Here is a 23,035-nt window from a genome sequence, read left to right as displayed (position 1 = left end):
GTGCCATATTTTTCAACAGAAGAGATGCCATATTTTTCCAGGAGCACACATCACATCAGTTTCCAAATGATATCACAATATAAACGATTTTACAATTTCATAGTATGATGGAAATACAATATTTCTTACCATCACATCAAGACACATTCTGATTTTGTACTAGCCTGCTTTTTTAACATATAATGATACATATGCCCCTAACTTACAAGCACTTATTGCTTATTTGTTCCGATTAGCCAAAATTATGGTAGCGAGTTTCTAGAATGAAGTATACCAAGTAGATAAGTAGGTACACCATGGTAACAAACAGGAACAAGTGTGGGAACAATGACTCACTCTCACCCCCTGCCCTTGTTTTTGTGCATTGCTGTGACCTTTGTAGTGTCTAAGGACAGTGCACTGCCAGTTGGTTCGCAAAGTGCTCGGTTACGTTAGTTATCGATCACTGGCACGCGAAACAGTTGTACTGTATTCGTTCAGGTGTAGTGGCGTATGTATTTTCGTCATGAGTAAATGGAAATATACAATGTTAACTCTCAAAGAAAAACTGAATTCTTTGAAGCAGACAATGGTGAGAATGTATCTAAACTGGCAGTGGAACTGGGTGTTGGTAAAGCAACCATTTGTGATTGGAAGATGAACCGAGTGAAGCTTGAACAGTCCTGTGCAACGTCTTCGGGAAACACTCGAAATTCGGCAGACTTTGAAACAGTCCCAGTACAATAAAGTGGATGGAGCTCTTTTCCTTTGGTTTATGCAGGAAAGAGAAAGGGGAACTCCTTTGAGTGGAGCACTGGTTCAGGAGAAGGCTGTTTACCTGAACAAGTTAATGAATGGTGTTGAGTCTTTTAGTGCGAGTACGAGTTGGTTGGACAGATTCAACAAATGTCATGGAATCCGTCAGCTAACAATTACTGGAGAGAAGCTTTCTTCTGACCATGATGCAGCAAAGGAATACTTGGGTGAGTTTGAAAAAATAATAAGAGAGAGAAAGTATTCTCCCCAACAAATTTATAACGCTGACGAGACTGGCCTTAATTTTAGGGCATCGCCAACAAAAAGCCTGGCATCAAAAGCAGACAACCACGCTCCTGGTTTCAAAATGTGCAAAGATCGTGTGAATTAATTAGCGTGCAGCAACGCTGCTGGTAATCACAAGCTGCCTTTAATGATGATTGGCAAATCTGCTTGGCCAAGAGATTTTAAAATCTGCAACATGAAGTCCCTGCTCGTATATTATCGCAACCAGAAAAAAGCATGGATGGATGATAAGCTGTTCAAAGAATGGTTTCACTGCCTGTTTGTTCCCTCTGTCCTACGGTTTTCTAAGGAAATTCATTTGTCTCCCTGTGCAATACTTTTGATTGATATGGCGCCATCTCACCCTAGCACTGAGGAATTATGTGATGGAGAAACTGTGGTGAAGTTTTTGCCGCTGAATGCTACACCACTTCTACAGCCGATGGAGCAGGGCGAACTGCAAACAGTAAAACTGATTTACAGAAAACAATTTTTAGAATGCTGATCCAATATGATAGCATTCCTTTAGTGGACAAAATAAAAAAGACCAATGTGAAGGATGTTGTTTATTGGGCCGCAGAGGCATGGCAGAATATTTCAGAAAATACTCTGAGAAAATCATGGAGAAAACTGTGGACATCTCTTGACTTTTAGGACAACCTAGTTGACAATGAAGAGGAAAATCTACCACAAATGATACAGACAATCCCTGGATGTGAAGAAGCTAATGAAGAAGACAGATGAGTGGATGGCAGCGGATGTGGCACGTGGGGAGAACCTTACTGACGCTGATTTAGTTGCTGCTGTGACTCAAGACCAGGAAGAAGTGGACTGCTGTGATGGAAGTGATAATGAGCCTGAAAGCGACAAAGGAGAGCTGGTGCCACACAGTGACAAAGCAGAAGCCCTTGACTTTGCGCTGCGTTATCTGGAGCTACAGCCTGCTGATCTGATGTATACGAGGTGATGGTGCTACTATGCATCATATAACAGACTGTCTTCATCACGCCACTAAACAATGACTCAGTTTCTGCCATCTAAAAAGTAGGGCTAAAATGTCCACTGTATTTTAGTATGTTTGACAGCTTTTCTTTCATTGTTATGCATTGCTTAAACCTAACGTTTTCTTGCCAATTTTTCTAATACATGATTACTGTACTGTGTAAATTAAAATAGTGTGTATGTACAGCAGTTTACTGCACAGTTTTACATACTTGGACTAACATTTCTCATGTTTGGATTAACCGAACGTTCGGATTACTGGGGTTCAGATTAGTGGGACTCTGCTGTACTTCGCTCAACTGCTGCTTGACGGCAACTGACACTATGGCCAGGTGGGGAAAGAAGTCACACATGAGCACGAAGGCTCAAAGTTGGCTCACGCAAGTGCACTAGATTCAAATCCATCAGCGTTCGCAAAAAAAAGGGGGGGGGGGTAGAAGATCAGGTACTTATTTAACAAACCTTATATTAATAGTAAAATCTGATTATATGATCAAAGTTTCACAATTTTTAACAGTGCTAGAGTGTTTTCCTGTTTCATTTTTTGATGCATTCCTGTGTGTGCATGGAAGTGTGGGAATGTTTAGGCAGTTTGCTACGCAGACCCCTATAAATGTGTTTTTGCCACACAGAGAACAATGTTGTTTTGTTATTTTAAAATTTTTAGTTTGAATCAAATTGGGTATAGTCATTGAAAACTCAAATCTCATATAGCAGAAATAAATAGTTTTCGGGAATTATGGAATAGGAAATATGTTGTGATTTTATGAAAAACTGTCACATTGGCAGATAACAATAATAATGCCTGAAGTAGCTAACATTTTTCTAATTAATACATGTGAGGGTATTACAGGGTTTATATTGTGAATGGTATCCACTGTGGTTATCATATACCATATAAAAGAAATGAACAAGCTTGCTTCCAAAGTAGCTACAGCACAATGGACTATTTCAAAGTTGTGAGTGAAAATATAGAGTAATGAGCACGAATTACCACTTCGTGTGGCTTTGATAGATTTTAAGAAAGCTTTTCACTCGTCTCCAACAAAATCTATACCAATGACACTACAGAAACAAGATGTTTATTCAACATACAGGGTGTTCAAATGAAACCTCCCTGACTTCCAAATGCAATTTAGGAGGAAAAAAACCATGAGACAGAGACAATTTTAGTTCATGCCATCATGTAAAGCAATTCGAAAGTTTTGAATGGATTTGGATTAATGCATGGAGAAGTCCGTAGGAGACCACTGGCCTTTATCCAGCAGTTGGTGTCAAATGGCTTATGGTAATGATTATTATTTATTAACAAAACCACCAAGCCAATAAAATACTGTAAAACGATTAAAAGGCACAAGAGGAAATTATAGTTTTAGAAAAACATTTCACTGAGCCTGCTTTTATTACACTGGTAAAGGCAAGGAAGAAGAAAGGAAGGTTGAGTTTAACATCCTATTGACTTTTGATCCAATTAGATATGAGCTAACTAGAAGGAATGGAGAAATGGTACTCTCTTAACCCTAGTTTTTACTTGAAATTTAAGAAATATGGATGAAATTTCTTCAGTGTCTCCAGACTTGTGTTGAGACATTATTAATAAATTTTGACACTGAACATGGCAGCACTGAAGGAGATACGTTTAAGTTCAGACAGGTGACATCTATCAGGTGCTGGAGTAAAAGGTGGCCCTAGAAGTTTTGAAGTTCTGGAAGAAGTAGTCAAATTAAACTGCATTTGCGAGCACTCAAATAAATATGTGGAAAGTAACATCACTCAACTTACTAGCAGTCACATAAAAAGCCTCATCAATACTGTAAGTACTGTCTGTTCTTCAGTAACAACCATGAATTAATACCAGCAGAAACACTAAAAACATGGTCCTATACTCGACAACAATTATGTAAAACATCAAACCTCGCGTATTTCTGGAAACTTTGGCCGCAGTACTTCATAGACTTGGAGGCCGAGCGTTATGAGTGCTCCCTGATTCGAGTCATGTTGGCCGTGCATCTGCAGGCCTTGCAGGACTGAAGTCATGACATGCATTGCAGCTGGTGGCGTGAGGCTGTTGTCAGAGCAGAGCTGCCGCACTACTGGTAACACAAGCAAGGTCGCCTTCAGGCTGGATATCGTATCACTCCATGCCAAGGCCCTGGAGCAAGAACATTAACAAAATTAGTTTAATAATCATGTGGTTAAGAAAACTGTCAACATTAAATATGGTCTCCTCTCATCAGAATATAAGTACAAAAATGAATATCTATGTTTACTGCTTCAGTATGAATTGAAAAGCAATTAAAGAAGATAACAAAGGAATCCAGTGGTGTGCTAACACCTACTCTAACAATAATGTCATCATTACTTTTGCATGCATTCATTTTTAGAGTTAAATTCAGTAACACACTTTCTTTTAACAGACACTAATAACAAGGAGTGCTCTGTTACTAACAATGCATGTAAGAAGCCACTACTTAGTTGACAAAAGATGCAGACATTTATTCCAACACCAGCAGTGTCTTAAAACTGCTGGTCATTGCCAGTATGTCATTTGTTGCAAATCTGCGAGAACAAATAACATATTTGCAATCAATCGTGTGTTACAGTCCTCTCCGATTAAGTGTTGTCACTCGCTGTGACTCATGCCCAATTCAATGAAGTTTTGATGTCTGTCCAAAGCTGTCGTCCATCACTGCTGCCTCAATTAATATGAGGAATTTACAACAGCAGATGCATATTACATTATATTAGCAATATTATCACCTCATTACTAATACTGCATTGTCATATCTTAAAATAATAATTAATAACACTATCTTTCAAGGTTTTGGAATATTCCCCTTGCAAGAAATAGCATAAAACACCATTCGCCAGATTTAAGATGGGAGGATACAAAGTGTTTTGGATGCTGAAGAAAGTCTGCACCAGATTAGTGGATATTCATAATTGTGCCAAGATTGGTGCCAAGGTGTTTGCTGCGTGATGTGGGTCTGTATTTGGACGCAGCTTTCCTAGGTCAAAATGGCTAAGGACAACTGGTATTTACATTCATGGGTTCTGGGAGTGTCTTCTGACCAAGTGTTTTTCTCATTTATGCAGTAGATATTGTGACTTAAATAGAGAAAGTGATTAAAGTTTTGTAGTGCATTCATCTGTCAGCACTTGTTCACTACGTGAGCAGAAGGGCCATCACCCCTCTGCTAGCCAAGCATTAGTTGCAGTTCTGTGTCAGCATGCCAGCCTTGCTGGCTCTCGTATGTCAGCACGCTGTGCTGCACAGAACAACACCCCGACATCAATAGCAGTAGCTGTAGCAGTAGCAGCCAACACATCCACTGGCCATTCTCCAAGCTGGCCGCACCCATCTAGACAGCTTCCTCAGCTGACAAGAGTCAAGCAACCGTCTTGCACAGCACATCTTCAATGGCTGCTCCATTTCTAATGAACGGCCTCATAGGAAGTGAGTGAACTAACAAACTATAAGAATGGCCACTGTGGAAGTGCAAAGTACTTTCCCCCATTGATGAAGTAAAATTAGTCACCACAGACCGACATACAGAGGAAATATCTAGTGAATTTAAAAGAGAGAAAAGTGGGGAAAATTAGCACAATACTGTCCACAAAAAATCCAGAACCAGCTAATTTTCCATGAACTTGAGGGATCCAAACTCAAAGCTAATAATGAGGAACTCTGAGCTGAGAACGGTAGGCTGAGGAATGTGCTTGCACAGGCAAATGTGCAAATTGCAGCTGAAAAAATGTAATGTCTACAGCCAGAAACTTACAGGCTAACAGTAGGAAAAAAAAATGCATATGTCAGCAAGCATGCAAGTGCCCTCCTTTGCTTCTGTAGTGGTGGGAGGAAAGAGCGAACATAGGGCTAAAGAGGAAGCCAAGGTTGGACAGGCCAAGGCCTAACAGGCAATCCCCCCTCCCCCTCCCTCCCTCGTTCATAAAATCTGCTAACATCAAGGATGCAAAGACAGTGTGGGAAATCCTACTCAGCCAAATTGACCTGGAGAATGTGAAGCTGAAGATAATAGCGATTTGCACCACACCAAATAATTGTGACTATAGAAATGAAAAACAGGGCACACTGCCAGATGCTGGCTGAAAAAAGCTGCCCAGATCAGTGAAATAAAACGAGAAAGGTCACAGAAATGTAGACCACCTATAATAGTTCAGCAGGTCCAGAAACCCCATCAGATCCGGACTTTCTCAACAGAACCTCAGTGAAAGGATGACGAAAGAGGAATTTCAATTGGAAGCCAAAAATTTGTTTCATGGAAGCCCCAGAGAAAGGCAAACAGCGAATAATATAATTGAAGTCAGTCCAATTGTGTGTGCCATGCTACTGGTCAGAGACAATGTGTATATTAGTTTCCATTCATTAAGTTTTAAAGATTATGATGCTGTCCCATATAGTTTTAGGTGCTGTTACCTTGACCACATAGTGAAACACTACACAGTTACTGACATAATGTGCAACAGATGTGGGGAGAAGGGCCACAAAAGTCCAGGCTGCAAAGGAAATGAGGCCAAAGTACACTGTCAGAAATGGAACTGTGTTTGCAACAAATTGGGAATGGCCGAATGCTCCACATACAAGCAGCTACACAACAGCCAGCTTGTCTGAACCAACTACAGAGATGCATAGAAATACAACTGAAAAGAGGGGGACACTAAATACCAATGATTCCAGTGATAACATTGCAAACTCAACACAACAAAACACAAGTATAAATGTCAGTTGACATGGGAGAGAACCTGGTGGCAGGCAGTGGAGTGGAGACTCAGCTGAGCCTCATCTGTGTCAGTGGCTGTGACAGCTGTGGGGAAAGGGCAGACAGCGCAGAAGCAGAAATGCTCTTGTCAACATTCCAAGCTGAAGAGGTCCAGGTAAGATTTCTGAAAACAATAGACTGTATGGATGTGATGCTGGCGCAAGGCTTGATCCATCCCAACGTGGCTACGAATGTTAAAACATGGGGCACATAGACAGTTCATATGGCAAAAACGACTTCTCAGTCGGGTTGAGGAGCTTGAGAGAGAAATCCTGAGTAGTCAATGTATTTGTGAAAGTAGAAAGGAAGGACAAAAAGCATTACAATAAAACCAAGAGCAGATCGTACATCAAGCCAGTTACATTTGACGTGTCAGGAATCATATTGGGTGAAGACAGAATCAGTAGTACTTTTTCCCAGTGCTTCAGGCTTCCAATGTTATCTCTACAACCGTTGCCAATGCAACGAATTCAAGTCATTGCAAGGGCACCTTCCGAAGTTCTTCCCCTTCCCTGTGCCCTCTGCTTCATACAGCAAACCACCATTCCTCAAGCGCATAAAATTCAAATCAGGGCAATGTCACCACCGAAAGTATCCCCCCCTCCCCGGTGCCCTCTAATTTTTTGTAGCAAACCACCATATAACCCCAAGGTGGCAACAGATGTGGAAAAGCACACTGTCACCACCCAATCTCATGGCCCAACATAGCACCTTAGCAAGGGCTGTTTAACACCCGTTGCTGCATGAAGATTCCAGTCCTTCATCAACAACATGCCTTAAAAACCTACTGGTGCCACCACAAGGACACCTTATCCAGCCCTGTCAAAAGCCAGCTCAGTGGAAATAAGCATACGCAAACAATAAACAGAGAACTGGAACAACATTAATTATAATAATGTAGAGATGAGTATAAGATTAAATAGGCTAGAATCCAATGAAACACTTCAAACGGCAAACAGACAGAATAACATTATGAACTGAAACTTTAACGATAGACCTGAGTGAGCTGCATGAACTCATGCATAAGGCTTGTGCAAGGTGCACAGAAGCACTCAACACAGAAAAAATGTACAAGGACCTTGTGACGGCATACGGATGAGTGAACCTTGACCTCTCGAAATCTGGAGTGCATAGCTTCATGTACACTAATATCAGTAAGTAGGCTTCTACAAATGAATGCTACAAGGAGTACTTTCGTGAATGTCGAGCTCACTAAGGTTGTGAATGAAGTACCTGTGGACGTGGCATGCCTTCAAAAGCCCTACATATGGGATGGGCAGATAACATGTTTTGAGTCAACTGCTGTATGACAGCTATCTGTGGTGACACCTCAAGGTACCTACCGTCATTTCAAGTGGCAAGTGTATAGTCACATGCAATGAACAGTTATACACAGAAAATGTCGTAAGTGGTAGGGACACATGGTTGACCGCCTTTACCTATGCCCTATACTCACATGACACAGACCAAGACACTGACACGATCCAACAGACTGCACAATACACAACAAACAAAAGCCTCATAATAATGTAACACCCACTTGAAGCCACGGCATGTGAACAAAACAGATGAAAGGGGATGAACACCTGAAGACACATTTCATGAACACAAACTACTTATTATAAACAAGGACAAAAAACCACACATATTTTCAAATAGAGTGGGTAATAACAGGAACGCAGACATTACAGTAACAAATAACAGAGTGCTCCATCACATATAATACTGGGACGTGAAGGACGGGCTCAATCACAACCATCACAATGTGATTCTGATAGATATTGGTTCTAATACACAAAACCCAGATGACAGCACCTTAATCTGCACAAGGAAGACTGAGTGAAGCTTTGTGACTTAATATCATTCTTCCCACTACACAAAGTGGAAGGTAGTGGAGAACATGCAATACATGTACTGACTGACTTATTAAGATATGCACAGTATGCTGCCATCCCAATCACCACCACTAGACCCAGATACGGAATATCATAGAACAGGGAACCAACTAGACGATGGAATGACTCCAGAGACAAATGTAGGCAATGTCAATGTGCTGTGAGTGCTAGAGACTGACAGGTTGGACTTGAGCAATATCAGGAAACTCTGTTTCAAGCTAAAAAGAAACACTGTGCGGATTTTTTGGGCAGGCAATTGAAATACAATCACTGGGGTGAGCCATATAAACTCTTACTGAGAAAATAAAAATGCCACTAGTATTATCAACATTGGGGCAGGAAAATTGTGAATCGACCCACGGATGGAGGCACATGGCATAATTTTTGTTGTATAAGCTTCTTCTTGATGACAATCCAGAGACGGACGAACCTGAACACATGCAATAATGAGCACAAATGTGAACACAATAAACAACGTACGCACTGTCCATCTCTATGCACAAGAGGAGAAGGTACCTGGCTTTGATGGAATTCAAGCACGAATGCTACAACAGGTCACTCTGCAAATCACCCCATACCTGAGGAAATTTCATGACAATGCCATCTGGCTAGGGCAAGTGCCTGCAAGTTATAAAAAAATTTGTGGACCAAATTCTGTCAAAACCCAAATCTTATTAACTGATCTACCTCCTAAATTCACTGGCGAAGATCCAGGAGCAATTCCTTTGATCGCCTTCCTGCACACAGTGCGTGTATGGGCATTAGCCCACATCAATTTGGATTAACACTCAATAAATTGATAGATGGTGCAGTTAATTAGACTACTCAAATAGTTAACAAAACAGAAAATAAATATGCAGTAGCAGTACCGATAGATATAGCAGGGGCCTTCAGCATTTGCACATCTTCAAAATCTGCAGTTCCCAGTGGCTCTGTACAATAATCTCTACAAAATATGGGCGCAGATTGGTGAGTGGGGAATCGAAGGTGATCAAAAACATCACTCACAAGGAACACCATGAATGCGATGTCACGAAAGGCCAATGATGTTTATGGCATTAGACGTCCCACATATTGTCTACCATGCTACCACAATATTGACTGCTAATGGCAACAGGGGGCAGGACTGGAAGTATACAATAGTGAGCACAGCATGAGGCTACGGAACATAGTTGAACTGCTTAATTAACGAGTAACTCACAACAGTGTGACAGTGCTAGTGGTGTTGATACACCGCAGAACAATGGCAACGATAAACAAAACAAACATTGTATTATATCTACAACAACAGTTGCTTACGTTGATATTTTATCAGAAAGGAACCCAACAAATTTCGCAGAGTGAGAAAGAACTGGCAGATGAAATATTAGCATTTCGGGGCATAATGAGTGAATGGAATGTGTAGAGTCATAAATACTCGTCTGTGTGGACAATATACATTGGGAGTACAATGATGACAATATGTGCTTAACAACTGAAAGTGATACTGAAACAGGTGTCGAGCTATGTAGTTCATTATCCTTGAGCAGTGGATATTAAACATAATTACATACATGGGAGATCATCTGCACCACAGTAAAAAAACAATTATGAACATATTTCAAATAAGTTTGCAGTAATATGACCTTGTACCACACAAGAAAAACTACGGATTTTTAAGGAAGGACAGGGTGTACTTTTTACAAAACTGGTGTTTGCACATTTCAATGATGCTCAATTCAATTTACAGGGTGTGCAGGGTAGTGACCTACTACGATATGCAGATCAAATTGCAAGTGATATAGATTACAGCAATTTCAAGGGAAGCAATAGATGGTTGCACAACTTCAAACAGTGCTACAGAATTGGAAGACATAAGATAATGAAATTTTACACAAAACCTCAAATTGATGATGCACAGTGAACTGTAGCCCAAAAAATTGTAGTGAGATAAACAAACTTATCTCATCATTCACTAAGGAATTTGTTTTCATTTGTAACAAATCAGGATTTGAAGAGGAAATGCATGTGAAAGAAGCCCTGGAAATTAGATGTACAAAGAGAGTTGTATAAAGATCAATTAACATCAATGCCTTAATACATTTGTATACAATTATGCGGACTGTTGACCCAGATGGTAAATTGGCTGGAAAGTTATTTATTGTGTTATAGGAAGTTGGAGGTGCTCTGCCACCTATGATTCTTTCTGTGTGCTTGACCTTGCAATGCTAGTAGGGAATAACTACGAGGGTCATTCCGAAAGTAAAGCCTCCTATTTTTTTGTGGTGACTTCGGATGTTTGTGTCACATGTCATTGGTGTCATGCTAATGCTTGAACCTTCCTTTTTCATTTGCAGGTGGTTCCGTTGTTTTGCGGCAGTTGGCACCAGCAGAGGAGTGTTCCAAAATAGGGTCTGATATGGACGCGCATTTAAAACAGTGATGTGTGACTGAATTCCTCACTGCTGAAGAAATTGGGCCAATTGAAATCCATCAATGCTTACTAAAGGTCTTGGGGACAATACAACAGACGTGAGCAAAGTGAGGCGATGGATAAAGTATTTTCATGGTGGTGAAAAGGGTGTGCATGACAAGCCACAGCCCGATCGACCCTGCACAGCTGTAATCCCTTGCAATGAAAAGCATCGACCAACTCATCTGTGCTGATCGGCAGATAACGACCAGATAATTGTGGGCAAAACTGAATGTCAGCTGTAATGCCTTGGAAACAATGGTTTTGCAAAGTCTGTGCCAGATAGGTCCTGCAGAAGCTTACAGAAGGGAAAAAAACCACTCATTGAATGGAAATTTGTAGGGACTCGATGGACCAATATGAAGCTGAAGGCGACAATTTTCTGAATAGCATTATCACTGGAGATGAGGCATGATGTCACCACTAAGAGCCGGAATCCAAAAGATAGTCCATGGAATGGTGACATGTGAATTCTCTGTCAAAGAAGAAATTCAAGACACAGCCATCTGCAGGTCAAGTGATGTGCACAGTCTTCTGTGATAGCCAGGATGTGGTTCTTTTGGATGTCCTGAAGCCTAGATAAACTGTCAAACTGTCAACACAGCACACCACAAGACAACACTGACTACACTGAAATCCTGAATTTCCAAGGTAAGGTCAGAGTAGAAGACCAACTTTCAACTGCAATATGATAACACCAGTTTTGCGACCACACAACTCATTGCAAAGTTCAGCTTGACTGTCTTACCACATCCACTGCACAGGCCCAATTTAGCACCTTCAGAGTTCCATCTCTTTGGGCCTCTGAAAGATGGACTCCATGGCAAATATTTTCAAGACTCGGATGCTGTTGTCAAAGCTGTAAGGAAGTAGTTAGTCTCAGCTGGTTCTGAGTTTTACAAGCATGGCATGAAGGCTCTGGTTCATCATTGGCAAAAGCACATAACAAATGGTGGTGACTATGTGGAAAAATGACAGTCTGCAGCCGAAATATTGCTCTATTTAGCTGTGCTGTTGTGATTTGTGGATCTCCAGTAGGTTCCACTAAAAAAAAAGAGGGATTACTTTTCGAATGACTCTCGTATGTCACAGCAAGCAAGAATGGGAAAACGGGCATAAGAGAACTACAATAACTGTGCGAGCATTGCTTTTAGCCAATAGCTAGTCAAAATAATTTGCTTTTGCCTGGTTCCTGGTTTGTGTACAAAAATCGTATTCTTTTAGAGCAAACTATCCCTCCTGAAAAATGTGTGACATTGCAATTCATACCCACTGGAACCACTGTACAAATTCAGCCTCCAGATACTTTCTGTGCCTATAAAACATATTATCGCACTATCTGTAGCTACACCTTAAAGGATAGCCAGTTTCACGATATGCTCCATGATAGACTGTTTCACATTCCGTTGCATGCCATTACATTCCATCAGTTCTCATCACCCTATTACAGAGAGTGGATACCTTGCTGAACATCTTGTATAGTTTGTAGCTCACCTTTGATGTTGATGGTGCAAACCTTTGAGATCACTGTGGCATGCCATTTTTCATTCAGTGTTCGTAGTGCAAGTTATAGTTTGTTTTGAACATTTCTTGAATGTCAATGATGCTGATTTTGTGAAGTGCAATATATACATCCTAACAGCAGCAGCAGCTGTCGTCCAAGACACAAGCAGCCACAGGGAAGTAACCGAATTTGTGACATTTTACGAGTTCCTGATCTGGACCAAATTCTACAGTTTTATCTGTGTGCCTTGCTAGTTTAGTTTCTTGAGTTTCTGCACGTTAATTTAATATTTATTAGACACAATTCTCGCATTTTAATTTGTGTCATATTACAAGTTCCTAATTAGGAGTGAATTATTTAGTCTCACCTAAGTGCTTTGGTAGTTTAGTTTTTGAATCTCTGCATAGTAATCTAATTTATTAGACACAGTTCTTTTGTTTTCCTCCGTGTCTACATAAGAGTTCCACAATGTGTGTCAATTGTCCTTTGTTTGTCTGTGTAGTGTAGTTTTCCATGGTCTTTAGTATAGATAGGGACTGTGATAGTTGTGTACGGATGTGAGCCACGTTGGTGACACTTCGCTCTCAATTCCAGGTTGAGATGGCTTCGGTTACACAGCTTGAAAATGTGCTGGAAGTGCATAACTGTTGTGGACCGACAGTGGGGATCCAACAGACGTCCAGTCTGAGTCTGCCGATCAGTCTGCACGCAACTAGCCAAGTCACTGTTCGCACTGAGGTTGACTCCTTACCTGTGGTCAAATGGGAGGCTGCCTCGGGGCATGGCAGATGGTGAAAGACTTCCCAGGGGGCCACACATAAGACCTTGCTGGTTAGTCTGACAAACAGGTTGCAGGTACACTCTGTAGCTGACACTATCCCTCAGCCAGATGCAGTCACTTGTCCTGTTTTAGAGGAAACCTCTCAGCCTGCAAGATCTCCACAGTCACAGAGGATGGGATTACTGATAGTTGGGAGCTCCAATGTTAGGCACCTTATGGTGCTCCTTAGGAACATGGCTACCAAGGAGATGAAGAAACCCAATGTGCACTCCGTGTGCATACTATGAGGAGTCATTCCAGATGTGGAACTGATCCTTCCACTGAATAGATCAGGAGATGGCTGGATGAGTAGCAGGGGCTCTGTGGCATGGAATGGGTGGTCTTCTAGGTTTGAGGGTTTCGGGGAAACACAAAAAGGGGCTCAGTCTCAGAAGGTGCAATTTGAATACAGGAGGAATGCACATCCAGGAACCATGAGTAGAGCTGTTGTAAATTGTCGTAGTTGTACTGGGAAATTACCACAGCTCCATCGCTAATAGAAAGCACTGATACTCAAATCATTATAGACATTGAAAGCTAGCTAAAGCCGGAGGTAAGTTCAGGTGTCATTTTGTGAAGGACCTAACAATGTTCAGGAAGGATAGCCTAAACACAGTTGGCAGTGGCATGTTTGTTGCTGTCAGAAGTAGTTTATCTTGTAGCAAAACTGAAGTAGACAGTTCCTATGGGCAGAGGTCATTCTAGGCAAACAGAATAAATAATAATTGGATGCTTTTACTGACCTCCTAACTCAGATGATAAAATTGCTGAAAGGTTCAAAGAAAACTTGAGTTTAATTTCAAAACACATACCCGACTCATACAATTATAGTTGATCATGGCTTTAATTTACCCTCGATGTGTTGGCAAAAATATGCTTAAATCCAGAGGCACACATAAAACATCATCTGAAATTATGCTAAATGCATTCTCTGAAAATTATTTCGAGCAGTTTGTTCACAAGGCCATGCAAATAGTAAATGGTTGTGAAAACACACTTGACCTCTTAGCAACAAATAATCCTGAGTTAATAATGAGCACCAAAATGGACACAGTGATTAGGGAACACAGGAGTGTTGAAGCAAGACTGAACATTGTAACCCCCAAATCATCCAAAAATAAATGACAAAATATATCTATTTAAAAAAGCAGATGAAAATACACTTGGCGCTTTCCTGAGAAACAATCTACACTCCTTCCCCCCCCCCCCCCCCCCCCAAAAAAAGCAAATGATCGTATGGCATCAGCGGCCAGGAGTTCCCAGGCAGGAAGTTCGCTGCCAAGTGCAACACCACATTAGGCGACTTGCGCACCAACAATGGGGATGAAATGATGATGAGGACAGCACAACACCCAGTCCCTGAGGGGAGAAAATCTCCCACCCCAGCCAGGAATCAAACCCGGACCCCTATGTGTGGCATTCCAACGTGCTGACCATTCAGCTAATGGGGCTGACTCTACTCCTTCCCAATCAACAATGTACGAGTAGATCAGATGTAGCTTGAATTGGCAATCTTTTACAAAAGCTCAAAATTTTGCACGGACTTCAATGTGAGATGCTTATAATAGTTTCCACAGCGAAACTTTGTCTTGAAACCTGAGAGAAAATCTGAAGACTTTCGTAGCTTGAATTCAAAGAAATAGTATCAACAGCAATTGAGAGATTTATACCAAATAAATTAACAAACGACAGAGCTGATCTGCTCTGGTACACAAAATGGTTCAGAACACTGTTGTAGAATGAACAAAAAAAGCACGCCAAATTTAAACGAACACAAAATCTCTAAGATTGGCAAACTTTTAGAGAAGCTCAAAATTTTGCACGGACTTCAATGTGAGGTGCTTATAATAGTTTCCACAGCGAAACTTTGTCTTGAAACCTGGGAGAAAATCCAAAGACTTTCTGGTCGTATGTAAAGTATGCTAGCAGCAAGACACAATCAATGCCTTCTCTGCATGATAACAATTGAAATACTATTGACGACAGTGCTGCCAAAGCAGAGGTACTAAACAAAGCCTTCCGAAATTCCTTCACCAAAAAAGATGAAGTAAATAACTCAGAATTGGAATCAAGAACAGCTGCCAACATGAGTAACTTAGAAGTAGATATCCTCCGAGGAGTGAAGCAACCTAAATCACTTACTAAAAGCAATCTTCCAGTCCAGGCTGTACACCAATTAACTTCCTTTCAGAGTAAGCTGATGCAACAGCTCCATACTTAACAATCATATCAATTGCTCGCTCAATGAAAGATCCATATCCAAAGACCGGAAAGATGCACAGGTCACACCAATAGTCAAGGAAGGCAGTAGGAGTAATCCACTAAATTACAGACCGATATCATTAACAATGATATGCAGCAGGATTTTGGAAAATATATTGTGTTTGAACGGTCTATTGTTACATGGTCAACATGGTTTTAGAAAACATCGTTCTTGTGAAACACAACTGGCTCTTGATTCACGAAAAGTGTTGAGTGCTACTGACAAGGGATTTCAAATTGAATGCATATTTCTATATTTCCAGAAGGCTTTTGACACTGCATCACACAAGCAGCTTGTAGTGAAATTGCATGCTTGTGGAATATCATCTTAGTTAAGTGACCGGGGTTGTGATTTCTTGTCAGAGAGGCCACAGTAATAACTGACAAAGTCATCGAGTAAAACAGAAGTGATTTCTGGCAGTCACCAAGGTAGTGTTATAGGCACTCTGCTATTGCTTATCTACGTAAATGATTTAGGAGTCACCTGAGCAGCTGTCTTAGGTTGTTTGCAGATGATGCTGTTCTTTATTGTCTAATAAACGCATCAGAAGATCAAAACAAATTGCAAAACTATTTAGAAAAGATATCTGAATGGAGCAAAAATTGGCAATTGACCATGAATCATGAAAAATGTGAGGTCATCCACTTGAGTGCTAAAAGGAATCCATTAAACTTTGGTTACACCATAAATCAGTAAAATCTAACAGCAGTAAATTCAACTAAATACCTAGGAATTACAATTATGAACAACATAAATTAGAAAGAACACATAGAAAATATTGTGGGGAAGGCAAACTAAAGACTGCATTTTATTGGCAGAATACTTATAAAATGTAACTGATCTACTAAAGAGGCTTGTCCGTCCTTTTTTGGAGTACTGCTAAGCGGTCTGGGATCCTCACCAGGTGGGATTAACAGAGTACATCGAGAAATTTCAAAGAAGAGCAGTACATTTTGTATTACTGTGAAATAGGGGAGAGAGCATCATTGACATGATACACGATTTGGGGTGAACATAATTAAAACAACGGCATTTTTCATTGCAGTGGAACATTATCACCAACTTTCTCCTCCGAATGCAAAAATATTTTGTTGATGCCGACCTACATAGAGAGAAATGATCATCATAATAAAATAATCGAAATCAGAGCTTGCTCGGAAAGATGTAGGTCGTTTTTTTCTGCACGCTATTCAAGACTGCAATAATAGAGAATTATTGTGAAGCTGGTTCGATGAACCTTTTACAAGGCACTTAAGTGTGATTTGCAGAGTATCTATGTAGATGTAGATACACATCTAATATTTTTCCTGTTATAACTGTTAAAACAACACTTTCAAATGAGCCTTACTGAAGACTCAACTTGCAGCCTCGCAGTCAAGTGGTTCCTTGTAACGGACTTCTGTAGGTATCGATTTGTGCGGATCCATTTTCTGGAACATTACCACTGAACCCTTCTTGACGTCAATGAAAGAGGATGACCATACAGGAGTGTAGTCGCAAAGGCTGGTGACCTCCTCCTTGTGATAGTGGCAAACTCGAAAGAGAATCCTGAAGTGGAAATGCCAGCAGACTTACACACACCATGACACTATGAGCAATTGGTGTGCTGCAAATAAACTCTCTACATTATGCTGAATGGAAACTTATAAAGGAATCCTACAGATAAATTAGATGGAAAAAGCATCAAAAGAAACTTGTACAAGATACTTGGGCATATTCCTGGACCAGAAATTAAGACTTTAATCCAAACATAAAAATGGACAGAGAAAGGGCATGCAAGTTACTGCACAAGCCAGTACCAACATGGCGAACTATAGACAGCCCATGACTGCAATGTAATATACACACATCAAAAAAAGTTTTGAATCACCCCGGTTCCTAGAGCTCCTGAAGAAAGACGTTGACTGTGGATATTGTATCACAGTCCCTTTGACTGTTCAGAGATGTCACTAAACCTGTACAAAGATGTACACAACCATGCTTAAGCAGCACCTATTAGATGGGGAGAGTCTGACAGCCAATTAGTTCCAGTCACTCCAACAGGAAGGAGGTACAAGGCTCATACTATCTGTAGTTCAACCATGCCTAGACGGTCAATACTGCGGTTCGATCGCATCTGCATTGTTACTTTGTGCTAGGAAGGGCTCTCAACAAGGGAAGTATCCAGGTGTCTTGAAGTAAACCGAAGAGGAACTGTCGACATGCCTCGGTCAGGCCACCCAAGGGCTTCTACTGCAGTGGATGACTGCTACCTACGTATTATGGCTCAGAGGAACCCAGACAGCAGCACCACCATGTTGAATAATTCTTTTTGTGCAGCCACAGGACATTGTGTTACGACTCAAACTGTGCGCAACAGGCTGTATGATGTGCAACTTCACCCCCAACATCCACAGCGAGGTCCATCTTTGCAATCACGACACCATGCAGTCCGGTACAGATGAGCCCAACAACATGCCGAATGGACTGCTCAGGATTGGCATCATGTTCTCTTCACCCATGAGTGTCACACATGTCTGAGAGCGACTTATATATCGTAGAAAGTGGGCGTGACCAGAGTTACACGTGATATGCAGAGATAATCTTTGTCAGAGATAAAACTTAACTATCGATCGTAATCTCGTCTCGGATAAAACTGTCTAGCAATTCTGTAGTGCTACTGTCCAAATATCACTAAGTTTCATGGTCTCTTCTTTCCGATTAAAATTATCCCTATGTTTATATATTTCAATTGCTTCTCTACAAAGCCGTGGGTAATAGTTCGTCATCGTAGATAAAATTTTTGTTTCGGAAAACTTCACTTGATGATTTCCTGACTGAAAAGCGTGTTTTGCTACAGCCGATTTATCTGTTTTTCCTAATCGGCAAAGACTTCTGTGTTATTTTAACCGTGTATTTACGCTTCTTTCTGTTGTTCCAACATAAACTTTACCACAAGTACACAGAATTTTATCTACGCCACTGGCTGATAGAGGAGCGCGTTTATGTTTTACAGACCGAAGAACATGACAAATTTTCTTCGTTGGTCTAAAAACAGGTCTAATATCATGTTTACTTAAAATCTTTCCAATCTGATCCGTTACTTTCTTTATAAAAGGGAGAGAGACTGTATTCTTCCATCATTTTTCGGACTTGTCCTTAGCTTTTTGTTGTTTGGGTGCAGAATTCTGCTTACTTCTTTCTTTGAGTAGCCATTTTTCTCAAAAGCGTGCTTCAGATGTTTTAATTCGTCGTCTAGATACTCCGGCGTGCAAATCCGTCTGGCTCTGTCAACGAGACTTGTAATCACACCTCTCTTTTGTTTCGGATGGTGGTTAGAGTTTTTATGTAAGTATCTGTCTGTGTGCGTTATTTTTCTAAAAATCTGTTGTTTCAATCTTCCATCCGTCTGTCTCATAACTAAAACATCCAAAAACGGTATTTTGTTATCATTTTCTCTCTCCATGGTAAACTGGATTCTTGGATTTATATTATTAAGGTGATCAAAAAAATCGCCTAAGGCTTCTCTACCATGTGGCCAGACCACAAATGTATCATCTACATACCGATACCAGCGAGATGGTTTCTTATCTGCTTTTTCCAAGGCTGACTGTTCGAATTTCTCCATGTAGAAATTAGCTACTGCAGGACCCAATGGGTTACCCATTGCTACACCATTAAGTTGTTCATAAAATTCATTATTCCACTGGAAATGACTGTAAGTAAGACAATGTCTGAAAAGAGCAGTCAGATCTTCTGGAAAAATATCCGTTATAAAATCCATAACTTCATTAACAGGAATCATAGTAAATAAAGATACTACATCGAAACTTACTAAAAGATCTTCAGGAGTCAGAATTAAACCTTCAGTTTTCTCTATAAAATGAAATGAGTCAGTTTTTCCAATATATGGTTGTAAACGAGTTGTTAGATATCTTGCTATTTCGTACGTAGGAGAATTGATAGCACTAACAATCAGTCTCAGAGGAAGGTCCTTCTTACGTACCTTGGGTACATAAGACGAAACGTTAGGAGCTGAAGAGTTTCATGGACCACGACCTTACATCCCGGAAGGTTTACCAGAAGTTGTGGATAGCATGTCACGACGAATACAGGCACGCAGCAATGCAAGAAGACAGGCTATTGGGTATTAGAAGTAACGGTGTGTACAGCAATCTGGACCACCACCTTTGAAGGTCTCGCTGTATGGTGGTACAACATGCATATGTGTGGTTTTCTTGAGCAATAAAAAGGGCGGAAATGATGTTTATGTTGATCTCTATTCCAATTTTCTGTACAGGTTCTGGAACTTTCAGAACCGAGGTGACGCAAAACTTTTTTTGATATGTGTTTATGAATCTGCTCTCTTCAAGTCAACAATATGTTCTGCTGCCAATGTGTGGGCACATTGAATCTGCAGCACAGCTAATACCATGGTCGTAAGGTGCAGACAGAGGGGTGCACTCCTGCAGCTGGTGGTGGTGGTGGTGGTGGTTAGTGTTTAACGTCCCGTCGACAACGAGGTCATTAGAGACGGAGCGCAAGCTCAGGTTAGGGAAGGATTGGGAAGGAAATCGGCCGTGCCCTTTCAAAGGAACCATCCCGGCATTTGCCTGAAACTATTTAGGGAAATCACGGAAAACCTAAATCAGGATGGCCAGAGACGGGATTGAACCGTCGTCCTCCCGAATGCGAGTCCAGTGTGCTAACCACTGCGCCACCTCGCTCGGTCCTGCAGCTATCAGGGGCTTTCTGCACCACTTTGGTGGAAGCACTATGCATGGTGCTCGGAGTATACCCAACAGATATAATTGCTAAGTATTGTGCAGCAACAGATTGGCTGGAAATGAACAGATCAGAGACAGACAGAGACCACTTAGGAGAGGAAATAGACCTTAAGAGAGCTCAAAACCTGGAGAGTGAATTCATGGCAAACAAAATGGGACAACTGTGAAGAGGCCTGTAGGATAGCTGCAGGCCTCCCCAGCATCAGGGAGTGACTGAGGACGAAACATGTTCATACCAGTCGGGGCATCGTTCATTTCTTAACTCATTTACTGGATGTAAATCTTGATCAGGAGGCTGATTGTGCCTGTGGAGAGGGAGGGACCCCAGAACACACACTCTAGTACTGCAACCATTGGTACTGTGACCGCACTTACAGGACAGCATAACACAATCCCTTAGAGATCGGACCAGGTGGACCTATCTCAATGACTGTGCAGACAGAATATCTAGAGTGCTGCATAAAGGGTACTTGCAACAACAAGAGTACAGGCAGCAACAAACGTAGACAACAAATGATTCCACAGACAATAGTAGCAAGACAGAAGAAAGTAATAGCGACAGCTGATCAGACAACAGCGGGAAAGGTGAAGACAGACAAATGCAAAATAAGGACTAAATTAGTCCTGACTGAAGTAAAGCATGTCGAGTCTTCTGCTGTACATGTACAATTTTTTTTCTCAACCAGTTTCTCTTATTACAAGCATACAAGCATCATCACTGGAGGAAAAACCGTACAGTGAAAAATCAAAATGATGTCAACATCAAATAGAGTGTGATCATATGTTCTATATAAATAAATGTCATGGTGATGCCCATATAAACAGTAAAGCTGACTTCAAGGCAATTCATACACCATACTACCTCTATGAAACACAATGGAGTCAGTTTTATTGTTTGTATGGATTTCAAATGGTTCAAATGGCTCTGAGCACTATGGGACTTAACATCTGTGGTCATCAGTCCCCTAGAACTTAGAACTACTTAAACCTAACTAACCTAAGGACATCACACACATCCATGCCCGAGGCAGGATTCGAACCTGCGACCGTAGCAGTCGCGCGGTTCCGGACTGAGCGCCTAGAACCACTAGACCACCGCGGCCGGCTGTATGGATTTCATCACGGCACTTATTTATATAGAACATGTGACCATGCACTACTTGAAGTTAAGGTCATTTTGATTTTACACTGTACAGCTTTTCCTCCAGTGATGATGGTTGTAATAAGTGAAACCAGATGAGAAACAAAATTGCACATATACAGCTGAAGACTCAAGGTGGTATGCTTCAAATGTCTGATGGCTGTAAGCAGTTATCTTTATAAAGTTTCTAAATGTTTAATCATCAAAGTGTTCACAACATTAACATTAAACTGCACAAGAAATTTAGAATTAAAGAACAACACATGCTGCTACATAAAGTGACCAAACACAGATGTAGAATCATACCACCTGAGGGTGAGACACTCGCCCTCAAGTGGTGAGCAGTAATAGACTGGGCGAAGGCTGCCCAGGAGCAAGAGGCTCAATGTCTTTCTGAGGCACTTCCTCATGGACAGCAATAATGGTGATGTTCTTTTTACATAAATCGTTAACTTTATATACTTCCATTTCCTAATTAGTTTGAAGTTTACCAGTATTAAAACTGTAAAATTGTTAAGCTTTGTTAAAACAAGAAGAAATCGAATAAGCTTCATATCCTGTATTTGTACAATTTAATATCGTGAAAACACTGCCTGTCTTAGTAACTAGATGGCAGGTCATTTGTAAATGGCAGCAAATAATATAAAATAATTCATATTATTTTGCTAAACACTTCAGTCATTTATTTAAGCGTAACTGAATCTCCCAACACCAATGATTGCATTACATAGGGGTTTCTGCAAATTTTGCAGTACAATTTGCTGTTCAGAGGGGCACACGCAAAATTCTGAAAAAATAAAATGTGGGTCTGTGGAAGGGGGTGGGGGTGAGGGTGACAATGCGTTGTCACGTGCGAGTGAAGATGTAAGAAGACACAAAATTTACTCAAAATATGTGTTTTATGGAGACATACAAGGTTCGCTATTGAACACTAATTAATTCTTTCTTCCGGCTGCCTTTTCAATTTCGAAGCGATCCCATATGTGTAACAATAAACGAAGTGGCAATTAAACAACCTGAGTGGTTTTGGTACTGGCAAATAAAGAGTGTGCTGCAGCAGGTTTCAACAAGTTTGTGTCATTTAATACTTTTCCCACCTTCAGCTCGACGTGCGTGGTTATATGCTATTCAGTCTCACTGTACCAATCGTCTGTTGAAGGTTTGTACTAGTGTTTCAGCAAAGTGTTCAGATGGAGCAATGAGTTAACAGAAGCTCACGCCATGTTAAAAGAAGTGTATGGACATGAATGTTTATCAAGAACGCAATATTTTGAGTGGTGCAAAAGATTTAAGAAAGGATATGAAATGACTGACGACCTGCTCCCTGGATGACCCTCAACATAAAAAAGGGTGACAATATTGAGAAAATTGTTAAACTGGTCCATGAAAAT

The 23,035-nt window shown here is 40.8% G+C and overlaps 1 protein-coding gene across 1 annotated transcript in view; it reads right to left on the bottom strand.

The window, feature by feature from the left end:
- The window catches only part of LOC124607247 (exportin-5), a 193,846-nt gene that overhangs the window by 29,308 nt on the left and 141,503 nt on the right, over window positions 1-23,035 (bottom strand). The window contains exon 16 of the mRNA XM_047139523.1: window positions 3,937-4,174. Coding sequence (XP_046995479.1) covers window positions 3,937-4,174 — 238 coding nt within the window. The remainder of the gene's footprint in view (window positions 1-3,936; window positions 4,175-23,035) is intronic.

The sequence above is a fragment of the Schistocerca americana genome, chromosome 3 (assembly GCF_021461395.2).
Source record: "Schistocerca americana isolate TAMUIC-IGC-003095 chromosome 3, iqSchAmer2.1, whole genome shotgun sequence".
Lineage (NCBI taxonomy): Eukaryota > Metazoa > Arthropoda > Insecta > Orthoptera > Acrididae > Schistocerca > Schistocerca americana.
This window is presented reverse-complemented; position numbering and strand designations above follow the sequence as displayed.